This window comes from Branchiostoma belcheri, unplaced genomic scaffold, assembly GCF_001625305.1.
Source record: "Branchiostoma belcheri isolate BF01 breed outbred unplaced genomic scaffold, Haploidv18h27 scaffold149, whole genome shotgun sequence".
Lineage (NCBI taxonomy): Eukaryota > Metazoa > Chordata > Leptocardii > Amphioxiformes > Branchiostomatidae > Branchiostoma > Branchiostoma belcheri.
In genome coordinates, this window is record NW_017802924.1 from 441,042 (window position 1) to 456,356 (window position 15,315).

Genomic DNA, 15,315 nt, shown 5'->3' on the forward strand with positions numbered 1-15,315 from the left:
ATGAATTTGTAAAGAGTTACAGATATCCTGGGACAGGGGAAGATGGGGACACGGGATCACCCGGCGGCCAAAGGCCATAGGAAGATACAATCCGCGGGAGGTCTGGGATCGAGGGTGATGTGGAATACACCGTATTGTATTTTATTTATGTCACACACACCCGTGAAAACAGATATTTCAATGCAAAATGAGCCCAAATTTGGTGTATCTAATTAAAAAGTGTAATGGTGTCATGAATTCCAACTTCTGAATTCAGTGTTGAACTTCAAAGTTTCAAAAGTGGCACACTCGGTGCTCGGACTCATCATCGCTTTCTACATATCCATTAGGCCACACCAATTTAATTTGTTGGTTCTTGGATTCACCTCTTTGTTTTTTTTCTGATTTGCAAAATAAAAAGATTCTGGTTCTGAGTCAACTCAAATACATGTATGTCCATATTTTGCCCAGTTGAGGAAAGTATTCTATTAGGTGGCTCAGAATTACATTTAAAATTCTTTCAATTCAGTCCTCTCAAGACATCTCTGAAAACACAATACATGTATATCTAGGATTTTTGGAAGAGCGAACAGTTAAAGTTTTACTTAAACCTCATCGTCCACATACTATAATATTATGCAAATAGGCATGGTGTAACAGTTTAAGAACAAATTAAAGTTAAACACAATGACATTAAAAAACTCATATTCCACTGTCATTGAGTCATTCCTGCAGGAATTCCTGCAGAATTTCCTGCAGGAAAGAAATTCCTGCAGGAATTCCTGCAGGACATTCCTGCAGGAAAAGTGTCTTCCTGCAGGAATTCCTGCAGGAAGAATTTTTCCTGCAGGAATTCCTGCAGAATCTGCAGGAATTCCTGCAGGAAGAAAAATTTCAAAATGAATATTCATGAAAGTTATTATCATATTTGACAACTATACATCATACTTGTCAATCATATATAAAGACTTTGTACCAAGTGCTTTTATATTGAAAATATGACCACTTGTCAAAATGGGAAAAGTGGAATTCCAAACTTATATTGGAGACTGTTATAAATAAAAGTTGCAACTTCACATTGAAATGACTTGAATAATGATTTCCTTGATGAAATATTTCTTCATAGATACAGTTTAATGCAACTTACTGTAAATCACTTAATCTATTGTTTGACTTTGCTTTTTACATTTAAGATCTTGTGAAAAACAATGTACACATGTATGAAATTTTATCAGTCAGTGGTTTCCTCTAAAACATCACAGCACGTTTCTTAATTTACTTGTAGCTGCCAGAGAAAAAACAAAGACTTAGTAATTGTCAACAACTTTCATATGGTTAGTACATGTTAACTCAACTGACCCCTTATATTTAGAATCATCTATGAAATTACAAAACTTGTCAATTCTTTGTAACTGCTCTTTGATAGTCTATGAAGGAGGATTGTATGCATTATGACATTGCATACAATCATGTACATGTACATGTAACAGCCTTACTTAGAGGTGAAGCTCACACACAAGTGAGAGTACTGTAGTTCACTGTCAAAATAACTAAAAAGACTTTGCACAACAAGATATTATTTCCCTTAGTAAATAATTAGGTTGGTGAATGGTTGAATAACAATTTGTTATTATTGAAATGTGGTAACATTGTGAACAAAGAACTTTGCTATTCAACCATCAATGTTTAACAAGTCTTAGAGCTAACGTTTTGATGTCATCAAAACATCGGCTCTAGTTAAACAACTGGATGTGAAGGAAAATCTTTGCTATTCAGTCAGACATGTTTCCTTGTTGTTTCCTTTCCAACATTGGTATACAGTCTAACGCTCAACCAACATAGTTTTACCATCTGTCCTCTTCAAAACACACACAGTCAATTCCTTACTGGCTTGTACTACAACTCAATAATGTTTAACAAAATGCAACAATAGCACTGAATCTAAAATGACAATACGCACTACACTACAGCCACTGAGAAAGACTTATAAGTTTATATTGAAACACATTTCAATATTTCACTTTATGAAAGGCTGTATATTACATGCATCAACCAATATTCAAACAAAAGGTGGAGGGGGTATACATTGAAATGAAAACATTTCAATTCAACCCATCCTGTATAAAGTGACTTGTAAAACAATACTCTCTAGTAACTAATTTCTTTCTTGACACAATTAGTGATGTAACAAGGAACAAGATTTTAAAACAGAATACAATTGTATTTCTCTAAAATTTCACTGGTTTGGTCAACTTTTCAGTTTGCTGGTTGCTTGTTTTTTTTTTCATTGATGCAACACAGTACATTATGATAGGGTCAAAATTGTTAGAACTTGTAATAGTAGTCAGCTCCATGTATCATCCTGTTCTTAGCTCTCATTCACTCCTCTAATGGGTTACCTACAAACATGTACATGTACCAGTACATGTACAGAGACGAGAGGATATCTCTTCAGCTACAAGACCAGCTGAGTTTGGGTTCTTCAACCTCTTTAACTGTCAGTGGTAAAATCAACAGAAAAAAAATTAATATCACTCCAAAATTAATGCACAAAATTGGGAATTTTCGTGTAGGATAATCCCATAGAAAAAAGTTTTCCGGCAGAAACGACTGATGCTGGCAGAAAGACCCAAACCTTGACTAACCTTGAGAATACCTGGAAGTAAGGTTCGGAGCCCAAAGAAATTTAACCCCAAAGAAATTTAACCCCAAAATCACCATTTCTTACACTCTTCAGCCATGTTAAATGTTTAATAATATTTCATGGTAGTTAATGAGAAATGTCACCTCAAACTTGGACCCTCAAAACCCTTTCGTCACTTGTTTACTACGCACTACCACGGTAGCAGGAGAACTGGGGTGTGCACCGTCTATCTGTCAAAGATGATGGATTGGGCAAATTTTTTGTCTGTCATGAGTGGCAAAATGTTGTCAACTAGAAAAGTAACATTTGCAAAGCAAATGCATAATGTTAACCTTTCGCATATGGTTTGCTGCTCACTCACATTCACATACATGTAACATGTTACTGTAAGTCTACAAATTTCCGCGGTATATTTAGATTCGCGGCATTCGCGGGGACCTTTGTACCGCGAATCTATTTCCCCGCGAATATGTTTTGCGTAAGTGCGCCCCCTCCCCACATGCATTCACGACGGTAAGCGAAACACAAACACACGCGATTCACAAATCACTGCAAATCAACTTTATTCTTAGCAAATGTTGAGTACCCAATTTTTTAAGTTATACTGATGTCAAAAAATTATAATATTATGAGACACCGAATCGCGATACTGCGGCACTGGCCGTGTCAACCGTGTACCGCCGAAAAAAATCTATGCGTGCAGAGCGCCGGCCATGCGCGCCCGGGCGCTTGAAAATTGCGGGAACATCGGGCATATCTACAAGTATTTTTATGAAAAATATAACGGCTGGTACCTGGGAAATGTTAGTTGGTTATCTTTTGCGCCCTGCTTTGCGGGCGTTTTTTTCTTCTTGTTGTTTTGCTGGATAGAAACGCTCACCGTGGGCCTACAAAATCGAAGGCGACCTTTGCATACTTCCGGGTTCAAAATCTCGCCGAAGACGGCAGAAATTTGCTTAGTAATACATGTACATGTATATATATTCTTTCGATTATGCATTTCTTCACTAGAGTATCGATGTGTAGTCGTGGAAAATAGCATTTTAGCGCTTATTTCCGAACAAAGAAAATTGTTTACACGTGCGTCAGATCGATTGTCAGCTTTACCGCCAGCAGTCTCGCGCGGTGCACGAAACAAATTTTTGCGCCGCGTTTTAGGAGATAAATGCCGGAACACGAACTTTTATTATTTTAAATATACACTTTACAAATTTTTCTTTGAAAAATAGCCAAGGAGACATCGCGAATCTAAAAATACCACGGATTGTCCATTTTCCCGAAACCGCGAACTTTAGGCCCCGCGAATCTAAAGAGACTTACAGTACTACTAGACAGTATATGGTGACAGGAGCAGAGCAGACCTTGAAATTGCAACATTATGTAACCCAACACCAGTCACCATGGTGACAGGTGTCAACAAATCATGTCAGATCAGGTCATACATGTAGGTCACTGTTTGGAGAAGAAGAGGAAGAAATTGAGCAAAAACAATATGTTTTCCTTCGGTAAACATAATGACAGAAACACAGACACGGACTAGGCAACACAGGATACCAGACTGAGTGTTGATTTGTGTAGAAAACCTACAGGTCCTAATCTACGGGTTCCAGCGAGGTCTGACTCCCGTGGCACTTGTTCTCCCGCTGGCCGCGCTGCCCGGCCGGGACCAGCTGCTGTACCTGCCTGTCCTGGTCTCCACCCCGCTCTGGTAGTACAGCGGCTGTTCCCCTGCCCGCGACCCTGGCCTCTCTCTCAGCGCTGACGATGGTCTGGAGTTGGGTCGACGTCCTGATGTCGGAGCTGGAGTAATCTAGTTTGAGAGTCATCATTTGTTAGTAAATAGGAAGAACTTTATTGAACGACAATTGCACATGGTACAATGTATGGCAAACTACATAAAGAGAGTAACAAATAATAAAATGTGTTGAACAAGACCTAATGTCGAATAAAACCTAACAAATCTATATCATAATTATTCAAATAATAAGGGATAGCACAAGTCTTTGATAAAGTGTTACAATCGAGTGGGCTAATCACAAGTTTCGGAGTTTTTTCTAATAACAAAGCTTTCCTTTATATATCTACCTATTTTTGCGTTGTGGGGACCATTACATGTAAAGATATATTCAAATCTGTCTCTAACATCGAGACTTTTGAAATCTATTGTACTTGATTCGAAGTATAACATCATATTTGGTACATTCCATAATAATATATTAAACAGCTTTCAAACAATGAGATTTTGGGTTCTATACCCATCGCAAATATATTTTTAAGTGCTGATCAGAAATTCCATAAAATTTGTATGTGCTCGAGTAATTTGCCATGGGAATGGGAGAAAAACAAAGCACTCAAACTCAAAGGAAAATGTAGGTGGGAGGAATGTTCACATTTTCACATTCTGAACCCTGCTTTATTTGCATGCATCTGAGATTGGATCTTTATTCTGATTGAGGTGTGTCTATCTCCTTGATATTCCATCCAAAAGACCAATAGTTACTGTAACCAATTTAAGTTAAATACTCGTCTGTCCCAAGTCTTGTGGCCTATTAGGGAAGTAATTAGAAATAAGAACCCAATTTACATACGGCAAAATCCTGACAGTATGAAAACTGCATGATATTAGACATGCATGCATAAAAAAACAGCGTATATATCAAACTTTCCTTTCTTTCTACTCTGAACAAACACTAGACAAGAAAACTACCTTTCAAACATAAAAAGACTTGACGTACGTAGCGCAATCACAAAACTCAGAATTGGCTGTCACAAACTTAGTATAGAAACCGGAAGATTCCATAAAATTCCCAATGACCAGAGGGTTTGTCCATTTTGTCCAGAGCTTATTGAGGACGAATATCACTTTTTGATTGTGTGTCCTAAATATATTAATGTACGCAATGCACTATATACTAGACTTTCAGATTCTTTCCCAGCATTCACCACAATGAACTTGGAAAGAAAATTTATATAGAATACAACACGGGGTATTCCGTATCGCCCGAGGTATCGGCCCGACCGCGGGATCCGACTCGTGGGAGGGCCGGGACCGAGGGTGATGCGGAATACACCGTGTTGTATTTTATTTATATCATACCCACACAAGAAAACGCACCTTTCAATGCAATATTGGGTCTGGATGCGTCCTTATAAGCTCCCTCGCTCCGTGTCAGCACTAGCGGTATGTGGCGTATACATCCCACCTAACTCACCACATCAAGACACCCTTATCGAGCACTTGCTCAACAGTACCGACTATCTTCGTACGAAGTATCCGGACATTGGAATCGTGATACTCGGTGACCTGAATCGCACTGACACAGCCCCTCTCCGCAGGGGGAACGTTCTACAGCAAGTAGTGGAGGGACCAACGAGAGGTGACGCCACGCTTGACGTCATCATCACCAACATCCAGTCCAAGTACAACACACCTGTTATAGGAGCTCCAGTGGGACTTAGCGACCACTATTCCGTCACCTGGGCACCAAAAGTGACTAACGCTGTGAATAAGACCCACACGCGTGTTGTGAGGCCCCTCAAAGACTCGGACATCAGGGCATTTGGTGCATGGATATCCCAGCACGACTGGAACGAAGTCTACAACGCCACAAGTGCACAAGAAAAGACAGACGGCTTCTACAAGACACTGAACCAACAGATTGATAAGTTTTTCCCCACCAAAGTCGTCAAGATCCACCCGACAGACAAACCGTGGACAACGACACGGGTTAAGAGGTTGATAAAGAAACGACAGGAAGCCTTCTACCAACGTAAAGAGGAAGTGTGGAAAAGACTCAGAAACAAAATCATCCGCCACATCAAACTGGCCAAGGAAACACACTACGTGAACAAAGTTCAACAGTTGAAAACAGAAGACCCAGCAAAATGGTACAAGGAGCTGAAGTCTGTGTGCAACGTAGTAAAACCTCCCAGTGCCATCCACGTCCCAAACGTCGCCCTGGACGACCACAAGGCTGTCGCAGATGCGATAAACAAACACCTGTCATCGATCTCCCAGCAGTCCCCAGAAGTGTGCACAAGTGATCTACCAGCCTACCTTCCTGCACCCTCCCCACCGCCACAGATCCTGCCGTGGGAGATGTACCTAGAGCTGTCCCGAGTCAGAGTTCGTAAAGCGGGAGGTCCGGACGGTATCGCTCCCCGACTGGTTAGAATGTTCGCATGTGAACTCGCAGAACCACTCACGGACATATTTAACACCTCACTGATAGCAGGTACAGTTCCAGCCCAGTGGAAGGAAGCAGTAGTCACGCCTATCCCCAAGGAACTGCCAGCAGTCATCGACAAGTTGCGTCCGATATCTCTGACTGCAATATTTGCGAAGATTTGCGAAGGCATCGTAGGAAAATGGGTGCTGTCAGACATATGGAACAACATCGACAAAACGTCAAGTTTGGGGGGATACGAAGAGAAGTTCGACCAACCACTAACCCTGATTAGTCTCTACCAAGGTGCTGAAAGAAGCAAAAACGTGAGAACAATCCTATTAACGGACTTTACTAAGGCATTTGATATCATCAACCACCATCAGGCCATCTTGAAACTACTCAACATGGAGACAAGACCGTCCATTGTGCCGTGGATAGTGGACTTTCTCACAGAAAGACGACAAAGAGTCCGGTATGGACAGTCACTCTCAGACTGTGAAACTCTTACCACCAGTGTCCCACAAGGCACAAAGTTGGGACCAATCATCTTCCTCTGCATGATAAATGATGCCTGTCAATCACTCAATGATCGGTGGAAATACGTGGATGACCTATCGCTGGGAGAGAACAGACACAACTCCGAAGAATCCCACCTTCAAGACCAAGCTAACTCCCTAGCGGAGTGGTCTGAAAGTGCACAACTGAAACTCAACCCCGGAAAGTGCATGGTGTTCACAGTGTGCTTTATGAGGAATCCGAGTCCACCTGTACCCATCAGTCTTTGCGGTAACCCCCTAAGAACAGTGGAAATCGCCAAGGTGTTAGGTGTCTGGCTTCAGTCAAACCTAAAATGGGACACACAAGTCAGTGAAACAACAAAGAAGGGCAACAAGCGACTGTTCATGTTACGCAGACTTAAGTCATCTGGAGTCCCAGTGGAGGACCTTGTAACAGTGTACTGTGGCTTCATAAGACCGATCCTTGAGTACTGCGCGCCAGTGTGGCATCACGGACTTACCCGCAAACAAACTGCAACACTGGAGCGAGTACAGAAACGTGCATGCCGGATTATCTTGGGTCAGAAGTATACAGACTACACCACGGGGCTGCAGATGTGCAAACTTGAAACACTCGAGAAGAGACGGGCGGTCCTCTGCACCAAGTTTGCACACAGCATGACAACATCGGAGCGCACAGCTGATCTCCTCCCCAACACACGGCGACAGGAGCACAGCAGGAACCTTAGAAACTCTAACAAAATGACACTGGCGCCTTGCCGCACTGCTAGATTTCAAAACAGCCCTGTACCGTCTCTACTGAGTCTGCTTAACACGAACAAATAATACGTTGTAAATCAACCACACTCAGATGTTTTCTTATTGTAATATTTTATTTTAATCGACATTTTAATACTATGTAATATTTTATGCTATTCGTCATATTGAGTTGTGTCCTATGTAAGTGATGAAACGTACTTTCATGTACTATATGTAAGTAGAACGTATTTCAGCCTGACGGGCTGCAATGTTTTACCTAATAAACCAGTCATTCATTCATTCATTCAATATGAGCCAAAAGTTGGTGCCCCTAAACCCTCAAATGCAACAACATCAGTTCCAACGTCCAGATTCTGTATTAGAATTTTCGAAAGGGGCACACGCGGTAAGGGCGAAACGCGTTCGAATCGTTTTATGGAAGCCATGGAAGCGTTCGATAACGGGTTCCGTAAAGTACGGCCCGGTCCGGAACCCGTTATCGAACGTTATCGCGGCCCGGGTATGATATAAAAATACATATTGACTTGTGACAACCCCTACATGCTACTGTATTAAAGACTGTATGGATATTAGAAACAATTGTATAAGTTGATACCTATCTCATACTAGCCACCCACTTTTGTATTAGATTAGCCTTATGAAAATGTAGTTGACATGTACTTACTTAAGTTAGTAGATGCCATACTTTGTACACTGTACAATTGTTGCGCAATAAAGTTATGTATCAATTTTTTTTCTGTGTGTATTACATTTATTTATTGTATAAATCAGCCTACATCAAGAACTATGTTAAGACTGTACGTTACATCGAGGACTAGCTTACAATATATACATTGTATGAGTAGGTTCTTGACATTTTATGTTCTTGATAATTTACATAACGTTACAGGAAAAATTTGGGGTATGCAGTTTTTGTACAGTCGCGTGTGTCACTGTTTTTGTACCGTGTGTGTAAGAAACAGGAGGAGCCAGTAAAAACCCTTCTGGTCCCGGGCCGGGGTTCGAACTCACGACCTCCCGGGCACCAGAGCTTCATAACCAGATGCTCTAACCACTCCGCTAAAAGGTCTAGACCCATCGGCCGGATCAGTTAGTAGCGCCTATAAACCCCCCACTGTTACGTATACACTACTCCCCCTTTTCTTTTCAAGATTCGTCCTCGAATCTTCCGAATTCGACATCCCTAGGCCTGGAGCGGCACTCTTTGCCAGAACTCCCAGGGCCGGCACTGTGAGAAACAGGAGACAGTAAAAACCCCACTGGTCCCGGGCCGGGGTTCAAACCCACAACCTCCTGGGCCCCAGTCAGACACTCTAACCGCTCGGCCGAAAAGGTCTAGAGTCTAGACCCGTTTGCCGGAACTGTTGGTAGCCACTGTTACATGTGGATATTGCCTGTGTGAATTTTGACCAACACTCCATCAAATGATGTTAAATGACAGACATGTAAGAAAACAAAAATACACAAACCTTGTCCACCGTGGGGGTTCCCGGGGACCACAGCAGGGGCGTGTCCCGTCTGTCCTTCTCCTCCCACGGAGCCGCGAACTCAGGCTCCGAAAGTCTGGAGCCAAACAGCTGCTCGTCTACGAAGGTCGGCGTGTGCTTCACAAGTCTGTCAAAACATCACATGTAAAACTCAGAACAGCGAGCAGATTATTATTGGAATGAGCAGAGCACTTTGGACTAATGCCTCTGACTATTTACAGCTTAGAGGTACATATCCAATATTTTGTCAAAAACTTCTCTGTTACATAGCGGATCATAATGACCCCCAGCGGGGGTCTTCACGCTTCGTTGAAAATTGAAAAATCTCAAGATTTGTTCCAAAGATCTCAATATTTTAGACGAAATCTTGAGATCTTATAAGACAATCTTGAGATTTTTCATGACAATCTCAAGATCTTTCAGAAAATCTTGAGATGAAGACAAAAGGTCTTAAGATCTTTCCAAATGTTTTCAAAGTATCTTGAGATTTTTCCATAGCATCTCGAGATGCTTTAAAAAATATCAAGATTCTTTTAAAGATCTCAAGTTTTTTCAAGATTACTTTAAAAATCTTGATATTTTTTAAAGCATCTCAAGATGCTATGGAAAAATCTCAAGATGCTTTGAAAACATTTGGAAAGATCTTCAGACCTTTTGTCTTCATCTCAAGATTTTCTGAAAGATCTGGAGATTGTCATGAAAAATCTCAAGATTGTCTCATAATATCTCAAGATTTTGTCTAAAATATTGAGATTTTTAACGAAGCATGAAGACCCCCACTGGGGGTCATTGTGATCCGCTATGTAACAGAGAAGTTTTTGACAAAAGATTGAATATGTACCTCTAAGCTGTAAACGGCAAGAGGCATTAGTCCAAAGTGCTCTGCTCATTCCAATAATCTGCTCGCTGTTTCAGATGAATCTGTGATTCTTTACAATATATATATCATGGTGATTACTTACAACTTTTTGACTGTACATTCTCGTCTTTGTCAACTCGAAATTTAAGGATTGAGCAATTCACTGCTTCTGTGACGTCACATACAGATGGCACACTTGGTAAGCAGTGGTTTTCAAGTTGCAGGAAGTCTGTGGCGCCCTCTGTCTTTGTTGAGGAATGAATTGGTTGTGATGCCCTGACTGCTACCTAGTATACAGAACAAGATCAAAAATGCCTACTAGTATATGTACCTGTACTTGTTCTTTGTCCTGGGCATGTTACCTCTTCGGCTTTCACTTCTCGAAGAAGAACCGCTCAGTCTGCCGCTCGGTGGGCGTGAACTCCTGCTCCCCGCCGTGTCGCTCTTGGACCCGTACACGGGCGGAGACCATAACAACGGCGGCGCCTTGGACTTTGGGGTTGAAAATGAGTTCTCGTTCGACCGACGCCTGTCGCTAGGCGACCCGAATAACATCTCGTCTACGTAGGATGAGTTTGACGTTGTCTTGTACGTTTTCTTTCCACTAGAACCTCTCTCTGAGACTTTACTCTGTCCTGTTACTGTCAGGTCCTGCATGGTCCCACACATGTACAGGTGTCAGGGATGTGGAGTGGATTATGTCTGCATTAAAACACTGATGCTTCTCCGCACAATAAAGGTAGTCATCCTGATGTACATGTATGGGGCCCTGAGAGACAAAAAAAGAATAGTGTTAGAAATTAAATTCCCAAGCTCCAGCAGTTTACATATCTGACACAGTTTCAATTTTGCAGAAGAAAAATTAAGCAACCTGCAACTCTGCAGACTGAACGTGACCTTCGTCTTCCTAAGACTTACCAGCATACCAAATATCATCACAATCCATAAAGGTGTTATGAAGTTATGCTGACTACAAATATGTGGAAACACACACACACAAACACACACACATACAGACAGACAGACACACACACACGCACACACAGACAGACGTGCCAAAAACAATACCTCCATTTTTCATGGAGGTAAAAAGTCAATGGTTTGATGTGGAAACAGTTTTGCCCAGACATCAGACAAGAAATCTTGCTTTATGTTATAGTATAGCTTTACAATTTAATTTTGTGAAAAAATTTCTACCACTGAGATAATTATGTGAAGTTGAAACAAAAAATATTCTAATGAAAGCTAAAAAAATTTTGAATCCTTGATGGGTTGGTTTTTAAAGTGGGACAATAGTACCTGCATGTAACTTTGCCAAGAATGATATCTTACAATAAAACATGGAAAATCTGTTCTAAGTAGGGATTTTAGATAACTGTTTCATCATGTACCTAACATCCGCGTCCATAATATCACCATAGTCCATAATAATAATAATAATATCACCACCTTGAGAAAAAGTGTGCTTAAAGATATTTTTACTGCAACATACCCTAGGTATGAAACGTTACATTTGATGTGTGAAGGAGTGCATACCAAAAGTATGTTGCAGTAAAAATATCTTTAAGCATGTCTCAAGGTGGTGATATTATGGACCCTGGTGATATTATGGACACAGATGTTAAGCATCCAGACCAGATAACCACTAAAATTATGACCCTTAATAACCCCTGATTACTACTTAAGACAAGTTGAAGATAAATTATTAATATGTTGCAGTGTGCCAGTGTATAGCTATAACCTTGAGGTGAATACTTAATGGCATCCATCCAACTACAAATGATAAATGCATTGATAAGACAAATAGGTAAAAGAGTTCATTAATTGTAGGACAACGTATTTAAGTCACATGTAACGTTGAGTTGTTGTTTAAGCATGGAGGTAGAAAAATCTCTCTTCTAACCTCCAATGGTTTAAGGTTATTTGTATTTTTCAATAATGTTAACGTTAACAATGTTAACAGCTACAAACGATCGAGCTACCCCTCCTTTCCAAAGAATAATAGTAACTGTTACATGTTATATATAGATTACAATTATAAATAGTGTTGTAGGTAAAAACGTTGTAAGTAAGTAGTAGTTACTGATTTTCACTTAAGGCCACAGTAAGTAATTTTTATGGATGACATCAGCACGCGCATTAATTTTCGCCTGATTTGGGGAAAAAAAACAAGAAATTTTGTTGCCTTCTGACAGTAGCCACCAGGCCAAAAATGGGCAAAGATGTCTGTTGCCATGCCGGAAGGTGGATGGCAGATAACTATGAATAGAGGAGACAAGAAAAGGCTCTGATTTAACGTTTTGTTTCTTACTTTGATGCAGTAATATGTGATGCTGGCTGTGTATATGTGTCACATGTTCCTACTGAATCAAAACCATTTGTACAATGATTGAGTCAAAATTTTAAAATGTAGGAACTTTGGTTTTTCTCGCCCTATCGCATTAGATTTGGAGTCTGTGGAGGATGTCATCCATAAAATTTATTTGCTGAGGCCTAATGCTGCTACTACGTTAAAGTAATGTTACCCAAAGGAAAACAAAGTTGATCACAACAGGACGCGTCAACTTTTAACTTAAAGCATCGTTGAAGAGATTCATTTGTCACGTACAGATACAGTTCCTAGTGAATTCTTTCATCAGTGACAACTTTGGAAGGATAAGGATACTAACCTCCAAATTTTCGATGGCTATCAGTCCATCTTGTTCACGGAGTGGCCTAATCTCGCGAGAGCGCGAGACTAGGCCCGAGACTTGCATCGGTCTGTCGGGTCCCACCCCCCGCTGCCTCCCTCCGAAGTAAGGGTAAGTAAGTCTTGGGGAGCTCCCAACCTTCTGTCCGGTTTAGCTTGGCACCTTCCAACTGTATGTGCACCGCTTCCTTAATCTTCCTATGTGGGTTACGAGACTCTTGGTCTATGATTTCAATAATGTCAGAGATGGGCCTGGTAGTGATGTTGTGACCAGCCTGGAGTTGGTGTTGACTTAACGCTGACTTGCAGTCTTTCTGGTGTAACGACTTTTGGTGTTCAGTAAAGTCTTTTCCCCCAGTGACCGCTCAGTTTCACCAACGTAAACCTCCCCGCACTCTTCACACTTGATCTTGTAGATCACACCACACTTCTCACCAGGTGCTAGAGGGTCCTTGGGTCTCACAAGGGCATTACGTAAGGTGAAGCCCGGTTTGGAGTACAGGCTCACATTGTGTTTGGCATATACACGTTTCAGTCTCTCTGTAACTCCATGTATGTAGGGTACGAACCAAGTAACTCGCTGGGATTGCTCTTGTTTTCCAGTTCTTACTCTGTTCCTTGTTACTTTTGTCCCTTCTGGAGTTGTTTTCCCCCTCCCTCAGGGCCCATTCTGGGTATCCACAGTGTCTGAGGGCTACTCTGACTTTTTCCTTTTCAGCCTCTCTCAACGCGGGATCTTCAATAAGGGTGTTGGCTCTGTGCATAAGAGTCCTAACTATCCCAAGCTTCTGTTGCACCGGGTGGTTGGAGGACCACTGTAAGTAGTGGTCGGTGTGGGTTTCTTTTCTGAACACATCTGTAGTGATGGTGTTGTCTGGATTCCTGACCATCATGACATCCAGCATGGGGAGACGGTTGTCTTGTTCCCTCTCAATAGTGAACTTGATACTGTCATGCTGCGTGTTGATGTGATCGAAGAGTTCCTGTTCATGTTCCTGTCTGTTCACAACGCCGGTGTCGTCTACATACCTCCCCCAGAACTTGGGGCGGTGTGGAGCAGTGTGTAGAGCTTTCCTCTCGAACTCCTCCATGAACAGGTTCGCTAACACAGGGGACAATGGAGAACCCATCGCCATGCCAAAGGTCTGATCGTAGATAACATCATTGTACTGAAAGTACGTAGTGCTAACCACCAGGAGGAGGAGCTCACCAAATTCTTTGGGGGTTAACAAGGTACGATCTTTCCAGGTGGGATCCTTCTCTGCTCTACTGACTGCCATCCCGACGACCTCCTTCCCTGGAACACTAGTGAAGAGGGCTGTGACATCAAAAGATGTGAGTACCTCTCCATCTTCGAGTGTCACCTCTCGGATCTTAGTGACCAAGTCCAGAGAGTTCTTGATGTGTTCCTCTGACTGTCCCACAAGGGGCTTAAGTAGGTCCGCTAGATGTCTAGCTAGGTGGTAAGTGATGGAATTAATCCCAGACACTATAGGTCTCATCTTGAGAGGGTTCTTATGTATCTTGGGTGTAGCATAGAACCTCGGGGTAGCATCAGATGTAGGGTACACCTTGTCATAAACCTTGGGGTCAAGGTGGCCTGCTTTCTTAATCTCCCTAAGTTTTCTCTGTAGCCTGCCCTTAAGTTTCTTCGTGGGGTTCACAGGGCCAATGACCTGACCAGCCACTGACCAGTAACCCACATAGGAAGATTAAGGAAGCGGTGCACATACAGTTGGAAGGTGCCAAGCTAAACCGGACAGAAGGTTGGGAGCTCCCCAAGACTTACTTACCCTTACTTCGGAGGGAGGCAGCGGGGGGTGGGACCCGACAGACCGATGCAAGTCTCGGGCCTAGTCTCGCGCTCTCGCGAGATTAGGCCACTCCGTGAACAAGATGGACTGATAGCCATCGAAAATTTGGAGGTTAGTATCCTTATCCTTCCAAAGTTGTCACTGATGAAAGAATTCACTAGGAACTAACTTAAAGCAAAACTGTGCAACTTCTGAACGTAAAACGCTTGGATCGTTTTACTCTGCATGTTCCTATGTGCTATCACAGTACAGACAAAGAGTTAGAGGTATATAAATGTGTAGAATCACGTTAAAACCTGCAGAAACACAACAAAACTCACCTCCGCGCTGAGACAGAAGCGTTCTCGACCACTTGTTGTTTAGGAATGATGGATGACGTCATAGGATGGGTCTACTT

The 15,315-nt window shown here is 41.9% G+C and overlaps 2 protein-coding genes across 2 annotated transcripts; both read right to left on the bottom strand.

Annotated features, from left to right (window-relative positions):
• Nucleotides 1-4,074: 4,074 nt before the first annotated feature.
• On the bottom strand, nucleotides 4,075-15,286 carry LOC109465147 (RBPJ-interacting and tubulin-associated protein 1-like). Its single transcript, XM_019762297.1, has 4 exons — nucleotides 15,239-15,286; nucleotides 10,747-11,184; nucleotides 9,539-9,683; nucleotides 4,075-4,433 (listed from the first exon to the last, which is right to left on the bottom strand). Exons 2-4 carry the CDS (start codon nucleotides 11,082-11,084, stop codon nucleotides 4,221-4,223), a joined length of 696 nt encoding a protein of 231 aa, XP_019617856.1. The 5' UTR covers nucleotides 11,085-11,184; nucleotides 15,239-15,286; the 3' UTR covers nucleotides 4,075-4,220.
• On the bottom strand, nucleotides 13,397-15,145 carry LOC109465130. The gene is made up of 3 exons (XM_019762271.1): nucleotides 15,139-15,145; nucleotides 13,715-14,791; nucleotides 13,397-13,545 (listed from the first exon to the last, which is right to left on the bottom strand). Exons 1-3 carry the CDS (start codon nucleotides 15,143-15,145, stop codon nucleotides 13,397-13,399), a joined length of 1,233 nt encoding a protein of 410 aa, XP_019617830.1.
• Nucleotides 15,287-15,315: the final 29 nt, after the last annotated feature.